This window comes from Lepisma saccharinum, chromosome 27 (genome assembly GCF_977018435.1).
Source record: "Lepisma saccharinum chromosome 27, izLepSacc3.1, whole genome shotgun sequence".
Classification (NCBI taxonomy): domain Eukaryota; kingdom Metazoa; phylum Arthropoda; class Insecta; order Zygentoma; family Lepismatidae; genus Lepisma; species Lepisma saccharinum.
The window spans coordinates 26,450,491-26,471,498 of NC_139255.1; the positions used below are offsets into that span (position 1 = coordinate 26,450,491).

Sequence of the window (21,008 nt, forward strand, 5' to 3'; positions counted from 1 at the left end):
ACTTCCATAGGTGTAGATTTGTAGTATTGAAGAAACATTAATAAGTTTAAACGTGATCAATTGATTGATTTGGTATATTTTGCTTCGCATTTCTGCAACTTTTGACTAATTACAAGATATAGATGAGTGATGATGTGATGAAATTGATGGTGAGAAACCCACGAAGAACGCCTATGCACAGGGTGGGATTTTAACCCAGGACACCTGGCGTCGTAGTGCGCTGTGATAACCATTACGCCATGGAGGCCGGCGCTTAGGTGAGACAGATAAGTGTCGAGTGTTGATAAATGTTATTAGTGGTTATAATACCGCAGCATACACTGTGGAACAGAGAATTTTCATGTACGATTCATATGTAAAAACAGACTGGTGAAGAAGTATGATCTTTAAGAAAACATTCTCAATATATGTGATTGATTTATTTGATTGATATGGTTTATTTAACTTTATTTTGTGCCATTTTTGGCTAATTTGAGAAGATGGAATGTGTGATGATATGATAAAATTGATGAATGGACACTCGCAAACAACCATGTCCAGGCCAGGATTCGAACCTCGGTCTCCTGGCATTGTAGCGTGATGTGCTAATCACTCCGACACGGGGCCGGCTCTCAAAAGATGTTAAAAATGTGTGGAAGTACAAGTAAAATATATCTGTCATCTTTAGTTTCGAAAGTTAATGATTATTTTACGTATAATTGTGAATTTGTTTAATTACAATGATGCACTTGAGTTGAGGGATTACGTGCATCAGATTTCCCCGGCAATTGCGCGGTTCAAACCGCTACACGGGCACAAGTTCGATTGGCACAATGACCAATGAAAGCTCTGTACAGGGCGATTATATTCACACCCTAGAAAATTACAGATCTCAAGCGAATTGTTGGTGCTGGTAACTTGGTGGTGTGGCGTGGTGTGGTGCGTGGAAAGCGATTAGTTGTTTCATTTTTCATCGACGTAACCTTAAATCCTAAGGGCCACTTCCAGAGACAGAGTTATTTGACTGGTTTGGTGTTTTTAGTACACTTTATGCACAGTAAGGGTAATCGGGACTGGATCTAGTTTTGATTACAAGGCGACTACGCAATCATTACGTCATCGGAAATACCCCACCGTGGTAGAGTATAGTATGGTGCGCTGTTCTTTGCAGAATAACGAGGCTCTGGCCTCTGGAGTCACGGTCAATACTATCCTCTGTGAGGCTCGTCTTGCGTGCGGTCTGTGTTCGATTCTGAACATCTTTTCATCAAATTGGTCTTATCACCATTTGGCCTATCTTTACGATAAGCAGAAAGTTGTGGAAAAGCGAAGTTAAATATATCAATTCAATGAATCGTAAACCAAACGCATCCATAATGTGCTTCTTCTTTCCTCGAACATTCCTGTTTCTTGACACATTTCATTTGTGTCTTACTGAAGGATATTACCACCAATGAAGGGTTGCCCCTCTCCCCCTACCTTTGTCACTCATGAGACGTCATGTCGAAGAAAACGTAAAGAGATCACAAGAGTAAGATGGCTGTTAGAAGCCAAAAGGAATATTTGAAATACGAAAGACTGAAGGCTGATTTCGCAGGAAACAAGGGTAATTGATTGTTATATTGTTACAGACAGAGAAAGGGGGGATGGAGAGAAGCGTAAGAGAAAAGGCAGTGTAAGAGCTGAGAGGATAGACGATAGAGAGAGGGGGAATAGAATGGAAATGTAAGAGAGATAGAAGGAAAATGAAAGAGAGATAAAGAAAGAATGGAGAAAGAGATAGAAGGGAGATGAGAGAGAGAGAGAGAGAGAGAGAGAGAGAGAGAGAGAGAGAGAGAGAGAGAGAGAGAAGTATAGAAAGGAAAGGAGAAATAGATTGAAGGAAAATTATAGGAAAAAGAGAAAGAAGCATATAAAGGATAGGAGAAAGAGATAGAAGGAAAATGTGTGAGACAGAGGGAGAGAGAGAGAGAGAGAGAGAGAGAGAGAGAGAGAGAGAGAGAGAGAGAGAAGTATAGAAAGGAAAGGAGAAATAGATTGAAGGAAAATTATAGGAAAAAGAGAAAGAAGCATATAAAGGATAGGAGAAAGAGATAGAAGGAAAATGTGTGAGACAGAGGGAGAGAGAAAGGGAGAGAGAGAGAGAGAGAGAGAGAGAGAGAGAGAGAGAGAGGGACGTATTGTGTGTGTGAAAGAGAGGCATAGTAAGGAAGGGAGAAAGAGATAGAAGAAAAGTGAGTGAGAGAAGGAGATGGAGTGAGACATAGACAACAGAGAGAAAAGAGCAAAAATGAGGGATCAGGGATTATAAAATGAAAATGATAATAAAGTAAATAACAGATGTTAGAGACAACGCTTCACCGTATGTGGATTGTATGTTCTTGCATATTCAATTTTAATTGATTTAAACTGTCGGCAACTCTGCTGTTCAGTACATTCTGTAAATGAGGAATTAATTGAGGTTTTGTCATTTCAGGGATCCAAATAATTTCGTGTGAAATAAAACGAAGTTAATACGTTAATCTGTTAACAAAGGTTACATGGTTCGTATGATCGACTGAAGAGTAACGATTGTCATTGCTCAGTTAATGAAATTAGAGGATTCTTTACATCACATGTGATTTGCAAAATCAAATACAGTGGAACGTCGTTTATCCGCTTTAATTTGAACCGAAGGTTATGTGGATAACGAACGATTTTTGCGGGTAATTAAACATGTGTTTATTTAAAAAAGAAAAACACGTACAGTACAGTTTTATTTTATACATACAGTACACAGTACTACATACGTATACAGTACAAGAAAACAAAAAAACATTAGAAAATGATTTGTTGTTTGGTTGATTTCGTGTTTTTTAAGTCCACTTTATGCACGGTAATGCTAATCGGGACAGTTTGAATTGTGATTCCAACCACTATGTGCCTCCACCGGGTATCGAACCCTTACAAAATGAGAGAACACTCGTAATGTACGTACAGGACGTGAATAAATTACAGTACTGTACCTGTTTTTTGAGTGTGCGGATAACTGACGTTGCGGATAATTGACGTGCGGACAACGTCGTTCTACTGTATACAAAGTCAGCTTACGTTTATGTAAGGAGAAATAAATTTTCGCCCTTATTCATAAATTAAAACAATATATTCATCGCAGAATTTAATCTATGCACATTATATAGAAACAATTGTTTTCTGATTAATAAAATGTATATTGTTTCAGAAACTGCATTTATCTGTGATTTCAGTAGGTACTAGGTGTGACTTATTGCGTATATAATGCAGTTCTTGAAGAAGCTAGAAATAATTATTAAATTACCCTTAAATGCGTTTGCGTCTGTACAATCGATTTGGCACTTCAGAGACCTGTGACAGGAATTGAAATCGAAAACACTTTATTTATTAAATTGTTTCTGTTAAAAGAGAATTTAAAATACACATCTTACATGTTAATTAATAGCTATTGTTCTTATTGTAATTGAGAAACAATGCAATAAAACAACATGATAACATGTAGTCAAGTAAAAACAAGTAAGAGTGAGAACTGCGTGGAGCGTTCACCTACCTTCCCAAAGTCCGTGAGGCCTCCGTGGTCCGGAATCTGTCCTGGAGCATCCACCGTGGAGCAGTCTGCCCTAACAAGGAGCGAAGCAATGAGCAAGTTGTACAAGGTTTATGTTAGACTAAAGAAGTTAATATATAATTAACTCTTTACAAAACTACAAACAAGTTAAGTTAATTCGTGTAAAAATAACACATGTTATTACATATATATAGGCATACATGCTTAATGATTGATTTATTTAGTTTATTTTGCTTCGCTTTTCTGCCACTTTGGACTAATTGTGAATATGGAGATGAGTGATGATACGATGAAATTGATGAGTGGACACTCACAAATACCCATGCCCAGGTCGAAGTCAAACCCGGAAACCTTGGCGTCATAGAGCGATGTGCTAACCATTCCGCCACGGGGCCGGCATATGTATACATACATACATACATACACACACACACACACACACACATGTTTATTTATAAATTACAGGGTGACGGGATTGTAATTGACAGTTTCTAAAAGTTATTACATTTCAACACACCGAGCATTTTATTAACAAAGTATTGCGAAAGCAATAATACATTTGTGAGTTTGGTTCAACAAAATATGATACATGTACAACTAGTGGTGGCGGCACTAGTATCGCTCAAACGAAAATGATGATGGTACAAGAAAAAGCACGCGTAGTCCACGTAAGTCGAGAAGGCAGCCTACTAATTCCAAGGTCCGCTGTTCATAAAGTGAAGTCGTACACAAACGGTTATGTCTAAACGCACACAAGGTGCAGTTGTAGCATGAAATTAAACAAATGACAAGCCGAAAATACATTCATTTCCCATTGGCATTCTGCAGAGGATTGATGTTACCCCTTTAGACTTCTTTCTTTGGGACTAAATCAAAGGCATGGTGTATTCTGGCCAAAGGATAGATGATCTACCAGAACTGCATGACCGTATTCGGAATGCTCTTGCTTCTGTAATCCCTCGGATGCTACAGAACATGCGGAGGCAGATTGAATACAGGCTGGACATTCTCACTGCAACAAACGGAGCTGATGTGGACCTAGGCCTCCCCGACGGCGAAGTGGTAGCGTCGTCGCCTTTTAATCAAAGGGTCCCGGTTTCGATACCCGGTGGAGGCACATTGTGGTTCGGATTCCACTTTAAACTGTAGGACAAGTCCTGATTAGCCTTACTGTGCATAAAGTGAACAACCCTTTCACCCCCAGACAGAGAAACGTGAAAACCCTCTACATCCCAGGTTCTAATGTAAAATCTTCAATAATAAAACCATTTAATATTCCATGACAAATATTGCCTGAATCTTCATTCCAATTAATATTGTATTTCTTTGAACTTTGTAGGAAGTTCAGTGATAACCATAATATATTTTTGTTTTTATATACTGTGTTATGTAATAGTACATAAATAAATAACAATACATAATAAACATTATATATAATATATATTGTATTATATATTGCGTCGTTATTCACTCGTAGCTACACATTTTGTAAATATTACATTGTTATATGGATATGCATAATATAATACATATAATACATAAACAAATACATATTAGTATACATAAACGAAGTACAGAGTAGTACAGCAAGTCCAGATGAAAACTTCCTACTTATTCTTTTCCATTCTCTACTTCTTTGTTGTTTTTTGAACTTTGTGAAATGTTCAGTGATAACGATAATATGATTTTTAGTATTTATTTTTATATTTATATACTGCGTTATATAATAGTACATAAGGTAATAATAATATGTAATATATATATATATATATATATATATATAACACATAAAAGAAATACATTGTATTACATATTGTGTCTTTACTCACTTGTAGCTACAAATTTTGTAAATTTTACATTGTGATATGGATAACATAATAAATATAATACATAAAACAAGTACATAATAGTACAGCAGATCCAAATGGAAACTTTCTACTTCTTCTTGTCCTTATGGTACTTAGCAAAGTGTTCCGGAGAGCATGAACCAGGTTCATCCTGTTAAACTTTACACCCATCATATGATAATGGTGTATCTTCTTCATCTTCCGAAATGGATTCCGAAGATACGTCAGATTTTGTAGAGGCTCCAGAATATAGTCTGAATCACTAGAATCACTAAAATAATTCATTTTCGGAATGAAAGAAATCAACCGTCCTTCTTCGTCAACTCTCAACAAATAGGCACAACAAACGCTCGTTGCTTCTTTCCATATATGGTCATAAGGGGCGCCAATGTTTCACACCCTGCTGGTTATTACGGAAGGCAACAATAGAACCTTCACGGTAGAGCGTCCCAGAAAGAATTTCCCTTTTCCCTGCCTCAAACCAGATACCCACGTTTACAAAGAAAACAATACACTACGAACACATCATACGTGATGTGCTTGGTCTGCATGACCATTCTGTCAACACATCATACGTGATGTGCCTGGGGGTGAAAGGGTTAAAACACCAACTCATGTGGAGCTATACTGAGCTGCAACTGCTTCCAACAAAACTTGATTAGTTTGCATCAAAATGTATGCTTTTGGTTCTAGCTACTCCTTACCATAATAATAAAATAACACACTGTTAAAAACTGTCAGTCCCTCTCCGGCCACCCATATAATACTACAGGCAAAATTACTGATTTGTATATTTTAACTTTCAGTTTCTTATACGAGAAGATAAAAGTTTATGAAGAGAAAAGTAACAGGTATTTCCTGAATTAAGCCTGCTTTTTTTCCCTCTTTAAAGTCTTTAATTTAAAATTGCATACCATAACATAATTTCAAAATCGGCTCTTCCTTACGGTATGTAATGTTGGACCTTTCGTCACCATGATAAAGATAGAATAAATGGTTCTTCAGAAATGAGATATTTATGGTCTTTAATTGCAGTAACCTTATGAGACAAAATTAGAAGCAAAGAAATTCCAAAATATCAGTTTATGTGGAATCAGCATGTTCGGAAGATGCCAGAAAAATACCAAATTACACCCCGAAAGGAAAAATAAATTTAGGAAGACCATGGGTGCGTTCCGAAAGTCATAAAGAAATGAAGAAATTCAACGAAGATAACTGGGCTCCTGTATCTGGTGAAACCAGTTATTTTACAGACTTATATAACGCTCTAGGCGAAAGCCCAGACGTAGCGTTTTGTGTAGAGAACGTTCAAGCATGAGGTCCAGCGGAAGGCACGCCCTTCTGGCCGAAAATTAACTTTCCTGCTGATACTGTTCCTCATTATATTCACATTGTAAGAACAGTTATGGCACACTCATCTTGTACATGTTGCTTCACATAGCTCTCTGGTAAAATTATAATACATTTTCCAAACTAGTGCAGTTTGAAGCCATCATGCACGCGCGTTGTCTGCAAGCAGCAGACGATTCTCACCGAACAAACCAGCCTCCTGGCCCTTGCGTTTCGTGAATCTCGTTCTTGCACGAGGCGCACGGAAGCACTTATGATACGGACAGTTATCATAACTCGTTTAACGCGTTAAACTCGTGCGACTTTCTAAACGGGCCTCATATTGCCGATGGAACGATCAATATTTGTAGTCGCAGAATAGGGTTTGGTTATCCAGACCTTCCGTGAAGATGTATGGGGGGGATATAGAGGTAGTGACTTACACGCTCATAATCTCGGCCGTTAGTGAAGGTGATGTGATCAGCAAACACTCGGAGGTCGCTTTTACTTAGCAAGGTTGCTTCTAGGTACCCGTTTATTTGAGACTGATTGAACGCCAGTCAGTCCCCACCTGACAAGACCCACCTCTGTCATTGAACCAGCGGCTTTCATAAAACCCTCGCGAAGGGTCCCGGGTTCGAATCCCGGCCTGGGCATTGGTGTTGTTTGTGAGTGCGCCTATATTATATCATCACTCATCCTTATCTTTGCGATTAGCCAAAAGTGTCAGAAAAGTGAAGAAAATGAAACCACATTCAAGCAGTCAGACATACACTTTTGGCTAGATCACCTAATTTCTAAATAACCAGAATTACTAATTTAAGATAGAAGGGTAAGTGCCGGTTATGATTAAGGAGGACGAGAGGGTGTCATTTTTATCTTTAGTTGGTGGTAGAATTATCTCAAATATTGTATCAGTTTCATGGTTCCTTTTCGAATCTCCGTTGTTGCTTCTAACTCCTTCTCCATTTCCCTCTCCTCCTCTCTCTATCTCTATCTGTCTCCCTTTGTCTCCGAGGTTTCAAGTAGAAAAGAAACAACCCCAGATTTTTACGTAGACGTCGACATAACACAAGTATTTAAACCTTAAATATTGTACACTAAATTCACTGTTCCATTCCTAATACGTCCCTCCTACAGCTAATCAGTTTTTTGACTAGTTATTAGTACCCCTTTAGTAGATGCAATATACACTTCTCTCCCTGCATTTCTACGAAACGTTCCCGTCAATATTGACTTCGTAATCGAATGCCAGTTCGTATTCGCAGAGACAATAAAAGCTCTATCAGTCCGAGAGAGAAGAGCTAACTCTGCAATCATTGATTAGTAATTCCGCGTTCCTGAAATCAAACCTCGAAGTATTGTTGTTTCAACACATTGATTAGCGAATACGAGGAAAGGCTGGTTGAGATATCAGGCACAACTCCTTATTTACCTCTCCCAAAGACAAATGAGCATTTCCTCCTAAACATATCAGAGCTTTGGCATTTCCAGTAAACTTGTAAGCGAAATGGTCTCATTACATGTTAACCAATTGGATCTAAATTTACTATGCAACTTCGATATGCACCGTGGGTACTAATCAGTACATTGGCACATCCCCTGGTATATTGGCTATAGATTTGTAAGGGATTTGCATGTAGGGATAATCCATATCATAATTAATTACCATTTGAATTCCAATTTATTACACAAAATTTTATATCTGTATCATTTATAATTGTATTAATAGACAAATCAGAGTAACTTATGTTTATTAATTATTTTGTCTTATCGGTCATTTATCCACAAATGATATTCCTACTACTACAGGTTATGGATAGGACCATATAATACTGGCTGTTCTTCATTTTTGACTCTCATTGACAAGCACTCAGATTTTTCGAAATAATAAATATCAGAGGCCCCATGAAGGATGGTAGCTATCCTTAGGTTTTGAAAGCAATACTCTGACATTCAGTGAGGTCCTTACAACCCAGAACTGTCCGTGACTGTACATGTGATGGATTCAGACACGCATCTTTCGCGTTACCATCTATCTTTACCTACGTGTTTTTGTGATGAAAGGGTGAAGGAGAAAGAGTGGGTTTCTGCTCATCCTAAGTACAATATAAGCGATTATGAAATGTTACAGAAGTCTAATTTGTTAAGCAGAATAACCAACCGATCGACGCTAGGAACTCATATCTACTATATTTAAAAAAAAAATCAGCTGATACTATGTTCTCTTCTGAGTGTGTATTATATTTGCCAAGTGGTTCTAGAACGCGTTCAGTCGAACATTAAGAAAGTTGATTACAATCCAGAAAGTTTAAACTGATGCAGTTCCACTCGTATGTTGCTAGCCGTTGTCAACGATTACGTGTGATCTTCCAACCACTGCCAGAGACGCTGGTGAGAGCATGTGTTCCCCAGCCAGAGCTCCAGAGAATTTCAACACTAGAGGAATTTGACACTTGGTTGCCAAAATCACAGTAGATTAGGTTGATGGAAACTACCACCAAGGAAACAAGTACAGGGTGTTTCACCCGCTCTTGGCCATTGATATTCGCATGCAAAGATCAAACAATTGGTCTAATGTAATGAAAGTTGCTACAGACATACCTTCTTGGTGTATGAGAAGCATGGTGACGTCATTGGAGATGGTGCTACAGTCTGTCTAGTCCTTGCGTGGGCATGCGCGTGCGTCTGGGCGATTCTGCCGTTAATGCCAATCGTACGGACGTGTGCTTTCAGTCTGAGTCCTTGTCCCTATTGTTGTGACTCACATGATAATGGTTCGTGTTTTTTCGGGTTCGGTTGAAAGTGGTGTCGTGAATTCTCAGAATACCAGGCTTTGGACTACTGAAAATCCTTGCAATGTGCCCGAAACACTTCTTCATGATGAAAAAATTGGGGTTGCGTGCGCTTTATCAAGGCGCAGCATTATTGGCCCCATCTTTTTCGACACAACAGTGGATACAGAAGTGTAGGTGGGAAGCTTCCACTACTTTGTAAAACAGTCGGATGACGAGAAACTGTGTAATGGCTATTTTCAACAGGATGGCGCCACTTGCCAAACTTCCAATGCCAACAACACTCGCTATGACGTCACCAATATAGTATGTCCGTAGCAGATTTAATAAAATTATGACCTATAGTTTGATAGAGCGAGTGAAACACCCTGTATGCCAGTGCAGGGCTCGAAATGGATCGGAGCTGCCCGGAACGACATCCCGCTTCGAAAATATCATGAACCTTCCCGTTCCGTATCGCCAGAAATGGCAAGGGACAGTTCCGGTTCAATGTGGCTTTTAGGTATCACACTACATTTTCATTTTCAGTGAAAACTTAATTGTCAGTACTCTCTAATACTACATAATTACAGCATTCATATAAGCTTCAACTACACATGGATATGTATTGTTGCCACGAGAGGCCTTAGCAGAGTATGAAGTCATCTATGTTGCTTAGACAAGTAGCGAGCGCTTGAACTGCAACATGCACACCATCTTCAGGATTTCTTTTTCCTTTCATTCCCTACTTTTCAGTGCTTTTTCATCGTCCATTCTTCTTGCCCGAGGAACCCAATAGTAAAATTTTAAGTCAGTCAAAATTAAATCAGAAACCTTTACCACACGCAAAACAACAATATGCACTTGCCAAAATTGATTTTTAATAAGTGTTATTAAGCAAAAGTATTGAGAAAATATACATTTAATTCAAAGATGTCTCCCACTTCTGGGAGATCTGACTACCAATCCGTCTCTTTAAATTTAAGAAGATCAAAATTCCTGAAGCCTCGTGTCCAAAGGTATTTATTTTATGTTCATGTATATTTTTTTAATATTGACTGTCATTAGTCGCGCGGATCACTAATGTGATCCATAGAATATTAGCGGTTTTACCCATTATTTTCCACAATTTCTCTGGTTTTATAGGGAGAATGTCCTTTTTTAAGTATTTTGGTTCAGTTAACAATAAATAATAAATTATTTCACTCAACACATTCCAGTAGATTGTTCCAGGAAGATAGACTAGTAGTCATGGTGAAGAGTATTACCAAACTGCAGCAGCACCTGAAAATATATGAGTGAGCCACTATTGTCATCTGCAGTGTTAATAATAAAACTGGGCGTTATTTCACTAGTTGTTAATCTCGACGCTGTGGTCATCAAAGGAAAAAAGGAACGAAGATATAAAGTTCCGTTTAGCTATATTTTCCATTTTGAGTCTATCAGGTGGCTATCGAAAAACAATTATGTAAAAGTTTGAAGTGCTTGTCCTTTCGAAGTATTCGTGCAATAGCGCAGTCAGTCTCAACGTTTCCACGAAACATATCGTATTTGGCAACAACAGGTCGCAGACGACAGATAATTTAGTTGGCGGAACTGTTTTTATGTTCACTATATGAACGAATAGGCTCACTGGGACTGGACCTACAGTAGTTGAAATTGGGGTCCGAACCACAATATGCATCCACCAAGTATCGTACAAAGAATCCTTGATTACAAGGCGACGGTGGTACCACTGTCCATTATAGAAGGCCCACAAGCATAATACTTCTGACTAGGCGCTCCAACTTTGAAGAAACATTGTGCGGGCTCAAACAATCGAGTTAAAGTTAACAATAAAGTCTCATAAATCGTCCTTTCCATGTACTCGTATCATGATATCAATGTGCATCCTTACTTATTTTCTTTAAGAAAGTCTAATATTTACTGATTTCAATAAGCAATCCACCGCAAATCATGATAATAAATGTAATAATAATAATAATAATAACAACAACATGACAACTTATTGAATGGGCTCATTCCTCACAAGCTCATAAAAGTTGGCGCTACTCTTTCTGACCTTTAGTAAAGATAATGATGCTATAAACGTAACTAGATTTTCGCGGACAGTCTACAGTAATGCCTGCAAGCCTACTTTCACACATCTCTAGAAACCGTGGTAATGCAGCTTATTTCTTCCTGACCCAAAAAAAACCGACATCATATTTACAAAGTTCGCATTATTTTACCCTCACCTCCACGTTTCAAAGAACTTATTTCAAACATCTAGACCATTACGAATTCAATTCCAGAAAAGACCAAAGTAGTTTGCATACCTAATGAATGTGAACACATTCCGAAAGAGCAAGAAAGAACTTGTAAAGAAATTGAACAGCTCTTGACTTGAAGCGCAAAGGCACCCTGTGCTTTTTACCCGGTATCAAAAGGTTACGAACTTAGATGTGTGTGGAAAAGCAAATGATCCACGTCATAACTCCTGCTAGATAATTGGAAACGCTAATTGGATGCGATATAAAGGCGGTCGAAAATTAAGTAACATTCGCTGTTCAAATAATGTTACAAATTTACTGTCGTTGTACTAGCGAAGCATATGCACCATAATTTCATTTTATGACAGCATTTGCAGCTAGGGTGCCAAATGATGTTGAAAACGAGAGAGAGAGAGAGAGAGAAAGAGAGATGGAGAGAGCGTTAGCACTAATTCCGTACAAACGTAGCGTTTTTCTAACTTCGTTTACCCTAAGATCGTAATTAATTTTCGTAGATCTTGTTTTGCGTAAATAGAAAATGTTCTCCACACTGTTCAACCTTGCATCTCGTCTTTCGAAACCTCCTCAACGCAAACAATTTGCACAATGAATTATTTTTCAATGCAGGATTAACCATGTGAAGAAGTGAAAAGTTAACGTATTGGGATTGACCACCAAAAACGCATTTTTCACAGTTACTTTTCTCTTTGTTAAAAATACGTAGGAAGAAAAGACCTATGTGAACGGAAAGAAAATAGAGGTACAGAATACAAGAAAGAGGAAAAATATAATGCAATTTCAAGGAACATAATTGAAGAACATAGCAGGAAAGGAAAAGAGATAGAATTGAAAGAAAAGGAATGAAAATGAAAAGAAAAAGAAAGGAATTAAGAATACACATAGAAATATAGAAATAAATAAAAGGAATGCAAGTAAAATAATGTAGTAGAATGGTAAAGAAATGAAGAGTAGGAAATAAAAGGAAATGAAAAAACTGAGGGCAAAGAAATTATGCAAAAACAAAACATTGAAAAGTAAGGGAGAATAGGGAAACAATATGGAAGTAAATTAATCGAGTGGAATGGAAAAAGAAGAAAAGTTGATGAAATGCAAGGAAAAGAAGTGATGTAAGGAAAAACTTGAAAAAAGAGAAATAAGTGAAAGAAAATTGAAGGAAAATGCTGGAATGGAATGGTAAAGAAAAGATAGTATAGGAAATAAATAGAAAGGTGAAAGAAAGAGATAGGCAAGAAGTAGTACAAGAAGAGCATAGAGAAGAAACAGAACATACTAACACCACATGGAAGGAATTTAGGGTAATCGCATCGACTCACAATGCCTTCAACAGAAAACGAGATTGGAGCTCCTTTTTTTGTATGTGTTATGCTATGCATAACTAAATTCTGTATATTGGCTTGTTATGCAAATGCATGTACTGTGTTCAGGAAAGAGCGAATAAGCTCCACATGTGGTCGTTGATGTGTATGGTGTGAACTATTACCAACATATCCGATTTACTCACTAGTATCCATATTCACAGGTACCAATTTGAATATGAGTTTGTTTCAAGTGCACCAACATGTTTAATGAACTGAGTAAAGTTATCTTGTACGAAGCAACCACATCACTTGCATCAGAATATCTCCTAATTTCTAGATTTCCCTACAATTTGTCGGCATCCAGCTTTACATCATATTAACATTCCGTGCAGTACATGTTATTCTATTCCAACACAAGGTAATGGTTTAGTGTTGGGGTTTATGGAGAGACGTAGATATAAATGCTTGTATTTACACTAGAGTGCTGCATTGGACCACTTTCGCTCGAAAATAATCGATCGAATCTCCCACGCTCTTGCAATTACAATTCTAAATAATAATTCCGTATATTATTATCTAAGACACAAATACAGCACATATGATAGTATGCAATAACTGCAGACCGAAATGTAAATTGGATACACATGCTGACAGACCTGCATAAGCAATTAGAAATATCGTGTCACAGGACAACAAATACGTGTACATCATTGTTCCCTTACCGAAAAAAATAATCATATTCTGCGAAATAATAATATGCAGTTATAATATTCAATCGAACATCATTTTAATGTGACAATAATCCTAGAAACATAAAATGTCACCGCTGGTAGTTTCAGCCCATAATTATCTATTACATTTTTACATATCTCGGTAAGATATACAAAACTGCATTTTAACATGGAGATGATGACTATGTTCAATTATTTTTTAATTTCATTTCGTCGTTTACTTCACGATCTATATTTCACGACCCATTATCATAGACAAACGACTGAAATACGTGTGCTAATAGAGTTCGAGAGTTCGAGTGTATTTCGCTCGATGGAGCAATTTTTGCTTGAGCGTAAAATCTTTGAATTCTGCATGCCATCAAGAAAAGGTATCAAGAATTAAAAAAAATATTATGATGGGAAACGGAAGTCCATATGGTTCGAACCCGGAGGAAAAGAGTACTCATTTACGACGCAAATCAGAGAATCGGTACAGCCAAATGTTTCAGTGGCGTATTCAAGGGTACGGCAATGATAATCGAACAAGATAATCCTATCACGTATAAAGTTCAATTATTGAATAAGAAATGAAAAACTATAATTGAGGGGTCTAGTGAGAGAGGGAGCTATGCCACAAATCTTGAAACTTTTATTTTTTGCCATTTTCAGTCTTCTCCTACCATCTGTCATCTATCATGTGAACTACAACCATGTGGCATAGCTCCCGCTTGTTCTGCAGCAGATTTTCTGAGTTCTTGAATACGTCCTCATCAGCATTTTGAGTGAGAGAAGGAGCTATGCCACTTACTGATGGTGTCTGCAATAGGAGTGGCAGAGGTTGTGTTGCAGTAACCGGTGCTAGATTTAATATCAGCCCTGAAGTTAAAAGATCTCATGGCAATAATGCCTTATATTCCTCTAGTTTTTCATGGTGTTTTCCAAAACTAAAATCCACAGAAACAATCGCCAGTGAAGGTCCTCCAGAAGACATATGAAGTTGTCTTTATGTAGATCATATGTAACCCTGTGAACATGATTTACACTGAGGCAAAAGTATTTAAGCCTTGTTCAAAGTATTTGATGTGCTAGATTGATTTTTCCACATGGGTATACTACAACAATATACCATACATGTTCATAATAAATGGCATTTATATTGAAATTCATATTTTTCCTTTTGAATAATTTACCTAACAATATGTTCAGAAAAAAATTACTCTTTGTTATACAAATTATGACCCAACGCAATGCTTTAGAAAACTCAATTTATTTCCATTTCTTGTCAAAGTGGCATAGCTCCCTCTCTCACTAGACCCCTCAATTGACTTAATAGCTGTACATAGGTTGAAAAGGTACTATGCACCGGAGGACAGATCAGGAGACGAAAATGACGAAGCTCAAGACGAAGAGGATCCACGAATAGAGACAGATCACTAGAAGAGGACAAGTAACTTTTAAAAAACATGCCTTATATTTTTCATTCAAGAGTGCACAAAATGATATTGAGTAAAGCATTAGACTCTAAAAATTTTATAAAGTTTCATGGCATGCGATATTTTTTTTAAGCTATAGAGGACATATTAGCGTAAAGTTTTATTGACACTGAAAATTCTGTCCAAGGAAGAAAGGAAGGTTGCATCTGCAAGAAGTAGAAAATAAAAAACACAGAGTTCAATTATTATGCACTTTCCAAGGAAGATACGAAAAGAAACGAGAGAAAAGATATTTAAGAGCAAACAAGGAACATTTTCTTCGGTTTTGGAGGACGCTCCAAAAGCTGGTAACAAAATAACTTTCTGCTATCGGCAGAATGGAAAAGTATAGCCACCAAAGGCTATAGTATATAATTTTAAAATGAAAACAATGTGTGATAATTTTTATGTTAAGAGAGAATGAAATTCTCCACAGTTGTATTTTAGCGACGTTAGTAATAAAATAAAGCTATTTATCGTATATATATATATATATATATATATATATATATATTAATTATTTTCATTTCAGATGGTCGTTTACCTAATAATCCTGCACCTACGTACAGCTCTGAACGACCATTCATGCATTAAACGTAAAATAAGACACTAAATATTTTTTAAGAGATTACCTAAGCTCTTCCTGGTCACCAACGGCGTAAAAATATGCGAACAGGTGAAACCAGGAAGAGGATAGAGGTAAATGACTCAGCCTTGCTTAGTAAAATCGATCATAGTAAATATCTGGAGCATAGAGGTCATTAGTAAGTTTTAGAGCGAACATTGAGTGGGACAGAACTACGATTGAGAGAGGAAACCTTAAAGCGAGTTGAAAGTCAAACTCACGACGTATCGTATAGTCACGATCATAATTATTCACCGTGGGAAGTCAATCTTCACGCAGAGACAAGTATACCTTTCCATGTATCATGTTGATCCAATCTTAGGGTGTATGAACCTCAAGTATTGTGTTTTGCCATTTATGTGCACGTTTATCACCTCTCGCACCATACCTTCAAGTTTACCATGAATAGCGAGTTGCTCCATAATCAAGGACGAATGATGAATGAGTTACACTAACCCAGTACGATTCCACATATCGAAGGGTAAGTTACGCTTGCTGTTAAAAATGTATTTTCTGTATAATTCGGTAATTTCATTCATTCTTGTGTAATATTTTGATTCCTGATAGTCCAAAAATATTAATTGACTAAATTATTTCCACAATATTTTTTAAGTGAAGATTTATTTTTGAAGTAATGAAATTTGTGATTTGTTAAATTATATTATCATAGTCGTTAAAGATTGATAACGTTTTATTTTAAGTCCCCTTTATGTACAGAAAGGCTAATCGTGACTGTACCTAGAGTTTAAAGTTCGATCCAAACTTCCATGTGCCTCCGAACCCGGGATCCCTTGGTGACGACCACATAACTTGCGTAAAAATCTTGTTTCAAATCATTATTCGTAGAACATCTGCTACAATTAAATAGGCACACTGTCTTAACAAATCTTGGAAGACAATTTACGTAAAAATGACACTGTATCAACAAAATATTAACGAGAATTCAGGTTAAGAAGATAAGTTTTAACTAATTTTGCAAGACACTGTCTTAACATATTTTTTCCGAAATAAATCTACTTAAAGAAGAACATAAAAGGATAATGCACAATTAATCTGTTTATTACCATACTAAATCTTTACCCCGTCGGAATACCGTGCATCCCCTTGATTTTTTTCTTGGAAGGGTTGGCATTCTGTCTACTCCAGAACCTGCACCTTTTAACGAACGCCAAATAGCTCGTCCATTTACTAGCATTGAACTCTCATCGAAACCACTTCCAGACCTACTTTGTCCTTGCATCGACACTGTATTGATCCATGGCCCTCTCGGTTATATTCCATTTCCTTAGAACTACCTTAAAGTCGAAAATATTTGGTTGCAATTGCTTCTGCTTTTTCCCATGAAAGCTTACCATTTTCTTGCGACGTTTTTATTTCGGAATGTTTATAAAATGATCTTCTATATTATTACGTTCATCTGCCAGAACAAGAGTAACATTTGTTATGTAAATACGTTAGATTTTTTGTCAAACGTTGCTAAGTTATGATTTGACATATGATCGCAATCATAGTTACAGATATAAATTTTCTGTGAGCCTCTTTCCAAGTTAGTCAATTTTTTCTGGGAAACTATTGACAAGTATGACACAATAATGGTCATAACTAGTGCTGCGTATCATTTAAAGAAGATTGAATTAACATTATAAAGATTATATCTTTAAGTGTGAAATGTGAATACAGATACATGCAAAACCTAACATTTTTATACTTCAGAAGTTCATTCCTTTATGCTACATTTAGAAATACAAAGGCAAATGGTTACTTTAACTTTAAAGACAAACAAAATTAATAATATGACTTAATTGGTTTCTTTTTAAGTTCTGTCGCTATTAAAAAATAGAGAATTCATGATAATAGCTCAGCATAAATATGAAATGAACACAAGTTCATGTTTTTTTATATCGTGGGCTACATCTCGTTATATAGTATAAGTAGTTGTTTACACTTCTTTTGACATTATAAATTTTTGGTATAGCTTTTGTATGTTACACCTTGGGATGGAAACAGAATGGCTCGAAAAAGTCGAGACGATACCGAGAAAGAGACAAACCTCGACACATTGAGATTTTGGTCTTCTTCTATCATTAGCATTCCAACTCTGGATTTCGTAACCTTCTGAACAAACTCATTTCATGTCTTCTAGTTTCACACAACTTCCTTCTAGTGCTTACATTCAGCTGCTTCTGGTCTTCATAGACGTCGTTCATCCATTGGAAATGTGTTTACCGATTCGGTCTCGTTCCTTATGGTATCCAATGCATAACTTTCGTTTAATGTCATGTAGAGGGCATTCACAGTAGACTATATTCTTTGGGCTTTAACATTTCGCACAATTAGCTCCACTCATTTTATTTTATTTCAATTTTTCTTCTTCTTTAGAATCCATTCATTTCTTGTACTGGTTTCTACATTTCTTGAGAATCTCTCTCTCAAAATTTCTTAATTTATTCTTATATCTTCCGGTAAGAATTCACGTTTCAGATGATACCTCACTACAGACCTTATAAGTAACGTATACAGTAAACCCTCTTTAACACAAACTCGCTTAAGACGAACACTCAGTTAACATGAACAAAATGTTGGTCCCGGAAGGGATGTGTTATATCTTATAGAAAGTTTTATCAGTTAACGCGAATTTCGGTTACCACGAATTACGAACTGTTTTTTGTCCGTTGAGTCACTAGATCTCATTTAACACGAAGTTTCAAAGTTTTTCATATTTTTTTTTCTGTTCTTCCTCTGCTAGGTATGTAAGAAATCGCTCAACAATCTCTATCGTCTTGTCAACAACCAACTTATATTGTAACCAACAGATTCAGATAAAGAATGTGTTCAAATGTGTTTTTCTATTCTCTAAAACATAGCGAGTATAAGTAACATCAAGTTGCAAGCAGTAAGACGGGAGTCATGGCCAAGAGGAAGCAGACAGGCATAGATCTGTAAACAAAACTGAAAAACACGAACTCTTGATTTTTTGGTCCCTTGGGATTTGTGTTAACGAGGGTTTACTGTATTTTAATTTTTTGGCTTCTGTTCAATAATTTTGATGGTAAATGTTAGTTATTTGCATAGAATAATAGAATGGGTCTTTATTTAAGGCAGATGTGTTTCGGTGTTCCTTCTCTTACGTTTCATAAATATCTTTCTGCGTTATTATTTTTCTTTAAGTAGGTATCTTAAATAAACGGAAGTTGCTGGTTCTTAAAGGACTAAAGTCTTCGTCGATGTCCTCTAATCAATTTCAACTAATCATTGCTCATACATTTCGTCACGATTAGCCAAAGGCAGAAATGAGATGGTAAACAACAAGAATACTAGACCAAGGATTAAATGTCCTTATAGACGAGAACAAGACGAATGCTTATAAATCTAGACGAGACAGAAACCCAAGACTAGACCGAGATAATGTAATTTCTTTTCTCGCCACGATACCATTCCCATACGTAGAGCCATCAAATTAGACGGGTGGCAGAAGTTTACGCTGTTGCCACATTCCCGTGTGTTCGGAGGTTTAAGATAATGAGATATTTCGTTATAGAGTTAGTGTTTGTAATCCATGTGATACAAAATGACAGTATTTCCTCGAAAGGTCAGGGATGACACAAAAGTGCCCCGTGAGAGGTCGGTCTGACGCTCGAACTAGGCAACGCAGCCCGGTTGACGCTGCCACACAGTGCGCAGGAACCAGCGACTCTTTTCCCACACTCGCTTTGCTTTTCCCAAGTGTGGCACCAGCTCAATTCAGTCCAGCCACCTTAGTTACAAGCTGAAAAGAACCCAGAATTCCTGGATGAAATATGAAGCGAATCACAGCCGTTCTATGTGTTTGTTCTATGTCTAGTTCATGACGTCATCGTCCACCTTCCCCCAATATAACAGTTAACCTATCATGGTTAAAGCGAAGTAAAATTCAATTAATACGTACTACATGCTTAGGGCAAAATCTTGTCATAATATTTATTGTATACCTTTACACTTCTATCCCTAGCATAAAAACCACCAAGGAAACTATCACGTTATCTTATCCTGAGGGCAGCAAAGATTTGGCCCAGGTAGTGAGAAATGTTGAAACCTCTACTCATGTAATATATATGGGGTTGTTAAACACTTCCGCTGCATACTCACGATAGCGTTTTCACATTATAAATAACTTTCCGCGGAGTCATCCGTCTTCCTTAGTGCGACAGGGATGTTAGAGATAGAGAAAAATGGCGTCAGTAAAAAAACACTCAACATAGAGATAATGCACAATGCGAGGAAAGTGTGAAAGAACTGAAAAAAAGGGAATAAAATAATTTAAGGTGTGATATATGCCAGAATATTTCCAAGCCATGGAATCCTAATGCATTGTGCCATTTCATTATTTTTTGCTCCGCTTCTTGGGCATACATTACTGCAAGAATGCCATAAATTATTGTTATGTATAAAAGCGTTGTGTGCTCATTAAGCATTTGCTGTAGTAAATCAGTGGGTAATTTCTGCGATGTTATGACAACGAAAGTAACCAATATGTAATTGTTTGATGCTGCTGAGTTTACTCACAATTGTGAGAATTGACTCTTGTCTTAGAACTACATGTAAGTATTATATTAAGCAACCGAAGAGGCTGATGGAAAAGGCACACATCTCCCTCTGCAGCCGTAGTCGTTCGTAGGTCCAAACATTTAGCTAAAAACTAATGGATTTGGGGCAATTTAGGTGCACACAATTCGAAAGAAGAGTTAGACGCGAACATTTGGATGTGCATTATCTGATTTTCCATTTATTGCAAGTCAGTCTCAGTACTAAATCTATCTGACTCAATAGCTCTCAAACAGTAGAGGCGATTGGGTGCAAAAATTTGGGGGGGGAGGAGAGGGCAAAGACATTTTACATTATTTTAGTGGACATGGCTTATCCATTACAAGACCATAGTGCGGAGGCTAAAGAGGCAAAATGTTTGGGGGGAGCCACTGCCTCCCACGCCACCCTAATCACCACTACTGGCTCTCAATCTAACTCAAAACTTAACACGTTTGGAAAATGTGAGGTCATACAAGTTTGAGAAGAGAGGTTTTCGCTCATTTTTAAAAACAATTGATGGACTGTCTTGCTAGAATACAACATTAGATCTAGGTA

At 37.0% G+C, this 21,008-nt stretch overlaps 1 protein-coding gene across 1 annotated transcript in view; it reads right to left on the bottom strand.

The window, feature by feature from the left end:
- LOC145980204 (dipeptidase 1-like) overlaps positions 1 to 21,008 on the bottom strand; it is a 186,195-nt gene that overhangs the window by 55,170 nt on the left and 110,017 nt on the right. The window contains exon 7 of the mRNA XM_083113231.1: positions 3,542 to 3,611. Coding sequence (XP_082969357.1) covers positions 3,542 to 3,611 — 70 coding nt within the window. The remainder of the gene's footprint in view (positions 1 to 3,541; positions 3,612 to 21,008) is intronic.